The 11,521-nt window shown below is 40.9% G+C and overlaps 1 protein-coding gene across 1 annotated transcript in view; it reads left to right on the top strand.

The window, feature by feature from the left end:
• Positions 1-2,797, top strand: part of EGFR (epidermal growth factor receptor) — a 50,280-nt gene extending 47,483 nt beyond the window's left edge. The window contains exons 25-27 of the mRNA XM_044429723.1: positions 104-154; positions 358-460; positions 2,421-2,797. Of these exons, the coding sequence (XP_044285658.1) occupies positions 104-154; positions 358-460; positions 2,421-2,797 (531 nt within the window). The remainder of the gene's footprint in view (positions 1-103; positions 155-357; positions 461-2,420) is intronic.
• Positions 2,798-11,521: the final 8,724 nt, after the last annotated feature.

The raw sequence follows: 11,521 nt of genomic DNA, 5'->3' as shown, positions 1-11,521 counted from the left end.
AACATGTTCCCCACCCCCTAAAAACATAAAATGCCATAAGATAATCTAGTATTCTACCTTTACTAAAGCAAAAATAATGAAACCCTTTTCCCTTCTCTTTCAGAGCACTACTAGCAATAATTCTACGGTTGTCACCTGCACTGACAGAAATGAGGTAATTTTGAACACTTCGGAATCACAGGCAACAACAGCTGAAATGTTTCGCGGCTCTCTTTACCATTAAGGAGAGCTTAAAAGAAACCCCTCTCCACAAGTCATCCAGGTTGAACTTTAGAATCTGAATGACTACATCTCGCTATGAGAAAGAGTGCACTATGCATTTTCCCTTTTTAATCTGTACTTTCTCTTAATGAGCAGGGACTTCCAATGAGAGAAGACAGCTTTATCCAGCGGTACAGTTCGGACCCAACTGTAGTTTCCCTAAATGATAGCCTGGATGATAGTTTTCTGCCTGCCCCAGGTTAGTACACTGAAATTTTTATTCATTCTCTAACAAACAAGCTTTGTCAAAGGGATGCCAGCTACTTTACTCTGGAGAATCATAGCAACAGTTGTGCAACTTTTTCCATGTCTCTTCTTGACAGTCTCCAAATATTTCATGGATTCCTTAGTTTCTATGGCAACTCAGTAAAAATGCAATAAGGAAGAGTAACATATCCTCTGCAGTGGACTAATACGTTACGTTTTAATATTCAGTGTCAGGATTAATTACTACTGAGAGGTGGACAGGCAATTTACATTTTTGCTTGGGGAATTTATGACTCACACTTCAGTAACATCTCTCAAGGAGAGTTCCACAAAAATAATAAAAACAAAATTAAATTACAGAATCTTTAGCAAACCCAAGCTATAAACAACTTTAAATAGGGTCTGAAATACACTGAATAAACCTTGGCAATTTATTTAAAGTATCTCTGGGGAAGGCATTCCATTCAGAAGGCCCCAAATCAGAAGACCTTCTTTATAGCCACCACTTAGTTAACTTCAGATATTGGGCTTAGGGATGACTGAGAATTTCATTTCTGATTAAGTTCAGAACTTTCTGTGTTTGCATCCACAAGTGGGAATGCAGGCACATTTTTCCAGCAAAGTTTTCACATTCCTGAGTTGTAGAACTAGTTCTCAAAATGCATTCTTTAGAAAAATGTACACTTAAAATCTGAATTTTGGGAAAATGTGCATTTTCAAACTTTAATCCATTGGGGGTGGGGAGTTCACATTTTGGTGTGCATTTAAATGTGTCCACCCAAATGCATAATTTGCCCAGTTCAAACCATGGGAGGAAGCTTGCTTTTGGAAATGGGAACAAGACTAATGGAACTTCAAGGTAGATATGTGCAAATCTTGTTGAGCCTTGTTGATTTCCTCATCCCTGGTAGGGGTTAGGGGAATTGGGAGGAGGGCTTTTGATGAAGAATGAAGGCTTTGGGAATTCTCGTGTTCCCTAAAGAATCACCCCAGGGAGTAACTAGCAGCCAGTTTTTGCAGTGTCTGTTCCTGGAAGTCAACTTTGGGTATATAGTAGTAAACCAAAGAGAGATGCCATTGAAATCCAGAACAAAAGCCCACCCCTTCAGTCAGATGGACCACTGCCCATCATCACCACTGCCATGTTATCCGTACTGCACCTCAGCTTATGAACTATCATTCAGTCTATTACTGGCTTGTGATGCTGGATTGCTGCTATGACATGATGATGATGCTATTGCATGAAATGATACGATTTATTCTTCCCTCAGTACAAGCCCTCTCAGCCTGTAATTTTTCGTCTGGGTCTTCTGAACCAGCCAGGTTTTTCCTCTCATGAACACCTTACAGTTAGTCAGATTTCTTCTGTGCCGTTCTGTAACCTTTAGTAAATCAGCTGTACTCTGCTCCAACAGCATGTCTTTGGGTCACAGAGGTTGTCTGGTTAATGTTGGAATTGGGCCATGCTGTACCTTACTGTTGCTTTCCAGGAGAACCTGATGCCTTCAGCAGTGAGAGGCCAGCCCTTCTGTGACGCAGGAGGAGCACTAAATTGCCCAGTTCCCTCCCTCTCCCCCACCACCTCCTCCAGCAGGTGCTCATGAACCTGTTAGTAGGGAGATCTTTGTTCTAATCTGGTACATTTGGTAGCATTAGGGAACATGTAAAATAATAATACAATCCTTTACGATACTGTGAAAAAGTAATTCAAAGAAGGAAGAAAACATCTTTACACAGTTGTAGTGTCCCTTGTATGAACCTGATTAATCTTGAAATGCAGTAAATGTGGTAAGCAAGCATGAACTCCTCAGTTGCTCTCTGGAAGACTCGATCAGCCTTCCACGGATTGCTGAGCCATGCCAGTTTGGTTAAAAGTAATTCTTAGCTTGACTCAGGTCAAGTATATAAGCATACTAATTTTTTTTTCTTTTCTTTTCTTACAACCATTTCAGAATACATGAACCAGCAAGTGTCCAAAAAACTACCTGCTTCTGCCATGCAAAATCCAGTCTACAACAGTTCCTCCCTTCCCACTGATCCGAACCCAGTGGCTGATTCAAACCACCAGAATTCCCATAACACAGCACTGGATAACCCAGAATATCTCAACACAAGCCTCTCCCCTTTTGCTAGCACATTTCTCAACAGTTACCCCTACTGGGACCAGCCAGCCAACCATCAAATAAATCTGGACAATCCGGATTATCAACAAGACTTCTTGCCCAGGGAGACCAAATCTAATGGCATCTCTAAACTTCCTGCCACTGAGAATCCAGAATACCTAAGGGTAGCACCACCAAAAAGTGAATACATTGAAGCCTCAGCATGACACTAAGAAGAGAGACCAATAACAAGACCAGGTGGTAGAGCTGGCTCCTGTAGAAATTGTGGGGAGATAAAAGAGAAGTTGCAATGCACCAGCATTCACTCTTTTTCCCTTTCAAGGTGTGTGCTGATTTCACCCAGCTTGCTTAGGACTTCTCTGAGCTATGGAAGATGCAATGGAGAACAAAGAGAAGGCATCCAGCAAGCAAGAAATACATTCATTCTTTCCTTAACAAGCTATATAGAACTTCAGCCTCTCTGAATGAATGTTTTCAGCTGTGATAAGCATTCACTTTAAATCTTTTTGATGCTCTGTATTTCATAAAACAGTTTGGATTATTTTAAAAAACTTTTATGACATCCAGATGACCAGCTATCGGACTATAGGTGCCATATGGATTAATGAGAACACAGAGAAAGAAATCAAGACCCAAGTTAGTTCTCTGTGTCTCTGGAGTAGAGTTGACCAGCCTCTTAAGTTTTAAAGAAAACCTTGTCCTATGCATTGGTCCAGCTCTTTAAACACAAGCATCATTTAATATTTTGTGGTATGAATAGGGTGAAAAGGGCATCTTGGAAAAAATGTGGGAATTCTGCTTCAGATATTTCTTGGAAAAACTGCATAGATTGGAGAGAATCTGGGTAGCCCTGGTGCATTTAGCAGCAGGACTTATCTAAAGCACTCACTGCCAACTGACCACTACTGTTAAGAAGCCAGAACTGCAAATGAGGCATTGTTCTTAAAGTACCCACTAGACTGTCTCTAAAATACTCTAAGCCCGAACAGCATTTTGTTGTTGTTTTCTGGCACCACTTTTTTCTCTAGAGTTGTCCAAACAAACAAAAATCCATTTTAAACATTTATCTAAAAGCCATACATGGAAAAGATGACAAAATAGCTTCTACCCCATTGACTCAATGGCATTTGAACCCATTATTGTGAATTTAAATAGTGTGGAAATGCAAAGATTGCCATTTGTCTATAAGTATGGACACAGCTGAACATAACAGTAGAATCTGTAAAATCCTACAAAAAGGTATGCTCTTGCTCAAATCCAATTTATTTCAATGGAGATTGTGCCTGAAAATTTCCCACTAATTTGGAGGAAGTGTAGGGGAAGGGTAGAATTCCAACTGAAATTCTGAAAGCTTTTACAACTAGAAAAAAATACATTCAGAACCAGCCCTACCGTGAGAATTGTCCTGATTAATAAATGTTAAATAAAATTCTAATCAATGTCCAGCAATCACATTGGGAAAGCAGGGTCAAAAAGAAGGATTAATCAGCAGTTCTTGATCACAATTAATCCACACATATGCCTGAGCATACCTTTCCAGAATAAACACCACCTATCCCAGGTAAGCAAATGTTGGGCTGTAGCCAATTCTGCATACATCTCGTCAGAAGTAGGCCCCATTGAACTTAATGGTAAATGGGTATTGATCTCCAGTCCTAGTCTTGTAAATGTGTGGATTGTATAATGCTGTTGAGTCATTTGAAAAACAGCAGCCTTGCTGTTAAAATTACCTCATCTCATAACACTTGGAAGATATTCTTGTAGGAAGTTTGGCAGCTCTGGAATCATGTGTCGGGCTTGCAGCATTATATCCTCAAATATGCACGTACAGGAAAGGCCATCAGGCAAGTATATGCAAGGCACCACGTGCAATATGGTCACTCTGCCTTGAGACCTAATGAGAACACTCTGTACCAAGTAGTGAACATGATGCAACTCACCTTAACACCACTGGGATGTGTTCATGCATGGCTTTCCTTCCATTGTATGATTTTCTGCAAACCTGTGATGATAAGATCAGGATGGAAACCAATTTTACGTAAGTCTGGCATGTGTTAAGGGTATGTGAGCCCCACAATCCAGCAAACCTAAGATAAAATGGCTAGGAGGGAAAAGTTGCATAAATCTATCCTCGGAAATCTGGTAACGTTCTAAAAGCTCTGTGTAAAGAGACCCGCTGTTTACACACACATACAGGAGCATTAACAGCATATGGGCACACATGGTCAAGCTATTACACATATAGTAACTCTCTTTGTTGATTGGGTGTCACTCTTTTTGCTATTGAGTGTATGAATTGTCTTGGTGCAATATTTAAGCAAATCCCAGATGTTTTACTCGACACCAAAGTAGGTCACTTATGCCCATTACTATTTTAATTACAGGCTTTGATGCACTTTTTAACACTAGCATCACACTGTATAGTATACAGTGTATATGATATACAGAAGGAGGACAAAATGCCTTCCTTTCCATGTTGAAAATGTCTGTATACTTTATCACCTCGCACTGTCCTGCTTGCAGATTTTCTGCTGTATTTTGCAAGTCAGCATAGCTTTCCCACTGTAGATTTGCCAACTCCATGCCAGGTGCATGAGACCAATTCAGTTTTACAAGTGAATGAAATATTGCCCAGGTATTGTAGGAGGTAAGCAACATAAAGACTGCATGCAATCTTTATCACATGCAGTAATTCCTACATTGGAATCTCTCATAATTCCTACCTTGAAAGTCTGTGTAGAATTTTAGCAGCCCTAAGTGTAAAACTCTTTGCATTTCCTGACAACATTTCATTTTGGAGATTTAGAAGTTCAGCATTGGCAATAATACAAACAGTGCTACCTACCTCTTCAATGTCAGCTGTTGTTAACATTGCTTTTGTTTTTCTATGATTTACATTTCTCTGTGAGAAGATATTGTAGTTTGGCCAAACTGAGAATTTTCATTTCTGTTTGCACCTCCTTGTACTTTTTAAAATATGTAGTAAAGGTATTGTGAACTAAATGGAATTCCACTGCCAGGGGTGATATTTTAAAGGTTTTATACTCTTAAATCACCATTAATTGTGATTTATTTTCTGTTTAAGCCCCATGAATCTATCTTTATTTTTCCAATAATTTCCCCTTTTTCCTTCATTTTTTTTCTTTCATTCTAACATCTGATGTTTTCAGGATTCTTTTTTAGAAAAAAAATGCATTTTAAACATCTTCACCTTATCTTTTTACATAAAAAGGGCTGCTAGGACCAAAGATATTTTCTCATTTTCTTATTTTAAACTCATAAATGAATTACAGTTTATCACAACTTTTATAGATTTTCTTCAGCATTACTGCACGTTTTTAAATAATGCCAATGGTGAACTGACATGGGGTCTAACTGCTTGGACCCTATTTAAAACAGTGAATGAAGGAACATCTGGGGCAACATCAACCACGGGGCAAAAGAGAAGCTCATTAAAGCATTTTCCCTGTTTGAGGGCTGCATGAATACAAATTTTGGCATTAGGATATGACCAATCTGCAAATCTGTAGGAACATGATATACTTGGATAAGAAGCCCTGTTAACTGTTTGTTTGAAATACTTCAAATCTGAATATTTGATCTCTGATAATGTTTGGCATAGCATACATACCTAGTTCAGCATCATATTCTTCATTGCCAATGGATTGTACATGTACACACATTTTTTACTTTTCTGCCCTTTAAGTCCCAGAAGTTCTGGTTGGGATTTCCCACTTGAGTAATAAAATTTCTGCCATACACGCAGGCTCCTCAATGACAATCTGTTTGTGAGCACAGGCTATCATTCTTAGGGCGTGTGAGATTCTTAAAGCACAACTAAACTTTCGTAGAGCCAAGGTTAAGGAAAGGGTTTCGTACGCACTGTTTCATTACACGAAGGGCACAGTACACGGGGCATTTCTTTTTTCCAGTATGTGGGACTGGAACAACAAAAGCATGACATACAAAGGTTGGCAGCATTCATTGAACTGAAACCATGAATACGTTTTGCTGCCTTTATAAACAGAAAGGTTGTTTCGAAATCTAACAAATGTTATCTCCTCAGAGATGGCATCCGGTACATGTCCTGTGGAGACAAGTGAGCACCATCCAGTGAGTCTGGGAGTAGATTTTAATTGAAAAGTGTTAAGTTGAAGGTTGTGCACCTTGGAGTGGGGGAAAAGCCCAAAAGAAATCTGCATGCAGGAGCAGATTTCCCCGCATGAAGATATAGAGGGCATTTAGGCCCCATTTAACTGGCTGACTGCATCTCTTGATGAAGAGGGGCTGCAAATACCTGGACACTGCCCTTACTTTGTTTACACAACTAGAGCTGAACTGGGGCCTGGGTGCAAAAAGATCCTGTGGAACTTGTGCCAAGTTTGTAATCAGGTTTCCGAAGTTGCAATCAATTTTATGTAGAGAAGAGTAAAATAGGTTGTATAAACAAATCAGTAATGTAACTTTAGTTATAGGGTTCAAACCACGAAGCACCATTCCTGTCTAGGCCCTACTAAACTCAATGGAGGTTATGCAGGGCACATGGGTCGTGTGTCTACACTAAAATAATTGCTTGAGCATTTTAAATGTAGTCATCTAAGCACAATTTGTACAAATAAATGCCACATTTTGTATTGCCAAACTGTTTTTAGTGTTTAAAAGATTTGTATATTAAGTGATGAAAAAATAAGATGTGCATAATTCTTTTACATTGTATGTTGTTCTTTAATGTTTTCAGGATACTAGATAATGTAATGTGTTACATTGAATAGAAAAAGACTCATTTTGACCAGCTTGTAAGCAGAATCGTAGCAGAAGTATTGGTGAGAAATGGTCTCTATTTTAACCCACTTCTTTTGAAATGTGTCAGTATGGGAACTGAACCAAAAATTAGGGAAATTGTTGCTTTTTTCCGCTAGTCACCTGGAAGCAGCTCCAGAAGAATGGTGCAGGCTTCCATGTATTAGGGTCAGAATAGTTGAAATAATTATTACTTATAGAGCACCACCCTACTTTCTAAGATCTTTAATCCTGTATGCAGTTATGTATCCATGTATACCAGTGTGTGAAATTTGCTTGCACCATCTTAAGAAATGTGTAACATTCCATGTACAGCTTCTGAATAGGCTGCATAAACATATGCCGGATGTTCCTGAAGATGCACTTGGCAATAGTTCCCACAGTGCAACTGTTGATAAAAGATGGAGAAAATGAATATTAGCTCCAAGATCAACTGAATCTTGGACATGAAGCATCAATGCTATATATCCACTTTCGTGGAAGTAAACTCCACTGAATTCAATGGGATTTGCTTCTGAGTAGACATATAAAGGAGTGTGTTGTTTCAATGATCGGGGGGGGGGGGATTTTAAAAAGATAATCAGGAAAGCCAAAGGTAGATTCACAGTGCAAACATGTATTGATTTTACGTTATCCTTTGGTGCTGGCTTTTCCCAACTACCCAAAGTATCCTTTTCGGTGATGTGCTCATTGCTCCCTAGTTTGTCCCCTCCCAATTCCCACAGTTCCAATGCCTATGCTAATATTTGTACTCAGAAGAGCCACTGAGTTCAATGCACTTTACTCCCAGGAAAGTGTGGATAGCACTGCCCTACTCCTAAATCTAGACTGCAGATCTGCCTTAGGGGTCTGTTCCTTCTTGAACTGAGCAATAAGAGAAATGCATAGTTTGGGAAATGTCTATGTATAAGCAACACCTTCTAAAAGGCAGGGGAAATAGAAATAAATCCTTGAAGTGAAGGTGCTGCTGAGCATGTCCCTGTTCTTATGCCAAATCTAAAAGAGAAATCTTTCTTAAAATTCTTTCACTGGTGAGTTCTGTACAAAGAGAAATAGCCACTTTAATGTTTTGTTTTTCTTTTAGTCCGTCCTTTCCATAAGCTACCAAGATTTTCTTTTTACATAGTACACAGTGTAGTGCTAAATTTTATATTTCTTGTTTTCAAAATTGACTGTAATGTGCTTTTGAAGCATGATTCTTTTATTTTAATAAAACCTATGGAATTGATTTCCTGTCAGTTATTTTAGATTCAGCACTGTGGAGATGGAAGGGTCACTTAACCTTCTCTTCTCTTCTCTTCTCTTCTCTTCTCTTCTCTTCTCTTCTCTTCTCTTCTCGGCTGTTGCTTTAGAGTAATCATGGTGGATACCACCAGCCAGTTACCCTATTGCACTTGCACATTACAAAACTAAAGCCACCAGAATCTCACCGTAAGCTTCCAGAGATGTTCATTTAACTCTCCACTTAAAGCAGGGGTCTCAAACTCGCGGCCCGCGGGCCAATTGCCGGGACAGGCGGGGCACGGGAGAGGGGCCCTGCGGCCTTCAAAGCGCCGGCGGTGCCCGGGCCGGCCACGGTGGTGGAATACTTGATGCGGCCCAGCCTCACCCAGACTCTACTTTCAGCGGCCCCCAGGTAAGTTGGGTTTGAGACCCCTGACTTAAACTGTAACAAGGAAAGAAGAGATATGATAGAATTCATTAAAAATCCGTGTATAGAGTGCATCTCACAGGATTTGGGTGCTAGGGTTCCTGATGTGCTCATACGCTGGTTCGGGGGATCTGACTTGAGCATCCCTCTTCCCAGCACAGCAGCTAAATTAGCTTAGCTTGTCTATGCCATGACTGTCAAGGACTTTTCCTGGCTGGGGAGGGCAGTAAGGGCCAGGATTTCTTGGGTCCCACCTCGCAGCATCCAGTGCTTTGTAAGAGTTGTGGAAATGTCAGGCCAGTGGGTTCAGCTACTGACAAATGTCTGTGGTGGGCACAGATGGATAGCCTGATGGCCTCCAATATATTGCCCAGGATGAGGGACTGCAGCCAAACTTTGTTGTTGTTAGTCCCAAAGTCATGTCTGACACATCTTGACCCCATGGACAACATTCTTCCAGGCCTTCCTGTCCTCCACCATCCCCCGGAGTCCACTCAAGCTCACACCAACTGCTTCAGTGACTCCATCCAGCCACCTCATTCTCTGCCATCCCCTTGTTTTGCCTTCAGTTGTTCCCAGCATTAGGCTCTTCTCCAGTGAGTCCTTCCTTCTCATTAGGTGGCCAAAGTATTTGAGTTTCATCTTCACTATCTGGCCTTCTAAAGAGCAGCCAAGGTTGATCTCCTCTAGGACTGACTGGTTTGGTCACCTTGTGGTCCAGGGGACTCACAGGAGTCTCCTCCAGCACCACAATTCAAAGGCCTCAATCCTTTGGCACTCAGCCTTCCTTATGGTCCAAATTTCACAGCCATACATTGCAACTGGGAAAACCATAGCCTTGACTATACACACTTTTGTTGGCAGGGTGATGTCTTTGCTTTTTCGTATGCTGTCTAGAGTTGCCATAGCTTTCCTCCCCAGGAGCAAGTGTCTTTTAATTTCTTGGCTGCAGTCCCCATCTGTGGTGATCTTGGAGCCCAGGAAAATAAAATCTGTCACTACCTCCCCATCTATTTGCCAGGAAGTGAGGGGACCATATGCCATGATCTTAGTTTTCTTAATGTCAAGTTTCAAGCCAACTTTTGCACTCTCCTCCTTCACCCGCATCAAGAGACTCTTTAGTTCCTCTTCACTTTCTGCCATTAGAGTGGTATCATCTGCATATCTGAGGTTGTTGATCTTTCTCCCAGCAATTTTAATTCCAACTGGTGATTCATCTAGCCCCACCTTTCCCATAATGTGCTCTGCATGTAAGTTAAATAGGCAGGGCGACAGTATACGGCCTTGCCGAACTCCTTTCTCAATTTTGAACCAATCAGTGGTTCCATGTCCAGTTCTCACTGTTGCTTCTTGACCCGCATATAGGTTTCTCAGGAGACCAATAAGATGGTCTGGTACTTCCATCTCTGTAAGAACTTGCCACAATTTGTTGTGATCCACACAATCAAAGGCTTTAGCATAGTCCATGAAGCAGCAGCAGATGGTTTTCTGGAACTTCCTAGCTTTCTCCATGATCCAGCGTATGTTGGCAATTTGATCACTAGCTCCTCCGCCTCTTCGAAACCCTGCCTGTACTTCTGGTAGTTCTCGGTCCACATACTGCTGGAGCCTAGCTTGTAGGATTTTGAGCATCACTTTGCTAGCATGTGAAATGAGTGCAATGGTGCTGTAGTTTGAACATTCTTTGGCGTGGCCCTTTTTTGGCATTGGAATGTAAACTGACCTTTTCCAATCCTGTGTCCACTGCTGAGTTTTCCAAATTTGCTGGCATATTGAGTGTAGCACTTTTACTGCATCATCTTTTAGGATTTTGAATAGCTCAGCTGGAATACTGTCACCTCCACTAGCTTTGTTGTTGCTCAGACTTCCTAAGGCCCATTTGACTTCACATTCCAGGATGTCTGGCTCAAGGTCAGTGACCACCCCATCGTGGTTATCAGGGACATTAAGCTCTTTCTTGTATAGTTCCTCTGTGTAATCTTGCCACCTCTTCTTGATCTCTTCTGCCTCTGTCAGGTCCTGGCCATTTTGGTCCTTTATCATGCCCATGTTTGCATGAAACGTTCCCTTCATTTCTCCAATTTTCTTGAAGAGATCTCTGGTCCTCCCTATTCTATTGTTTTCTTCTATTTCTTTGCACTGTTCATTTAAGAAGGCACTCTTATCTCTTCTAGCTATTCTCTGGAATTCTGCATTCAATTGGGTGTATCTTTCTCCCTTGCCTTTTGCTTCCGTTCTTTCCTCAGTGACTTGTAATGCTTCCTCAGGCAGCCATTTTGCTTTCTTGCATTTCTTTTTCTTTGGGATGGTTTTAGTTGCTACCTCTTGTACAATGTTGCGAACCTCTGTCCATAGTACTTCAGGCACTCTGTCTATCATATCTAATTCCTTAAATCTATTTGTCACCTCTACTGTATATTCATCAGGGATATGATTTAGCTCATACCTGAGTGGCCTAGTGCTTTTCCCTACTTTCTTC

This window comes from Varanus komodoensis, unplaced genomic scaffold, assembly GCF_004798865.1.
Source record: "Varanus komodoensis strain SLA01 unplaced genomic scaffold, ASM479886v1 scaffold200, whole genome shotgun sequence".
Classification (NCBI taxonomy): domain Eukaryota; kingdom Metazoa; phylum Chordata; class Lepidosauria; order Squamata; family Varanidae; genus Varanus; species Varanus komodoensis.
This window is presented reverse-complemented; position numbering and strand designations above follow the sequence as displayed.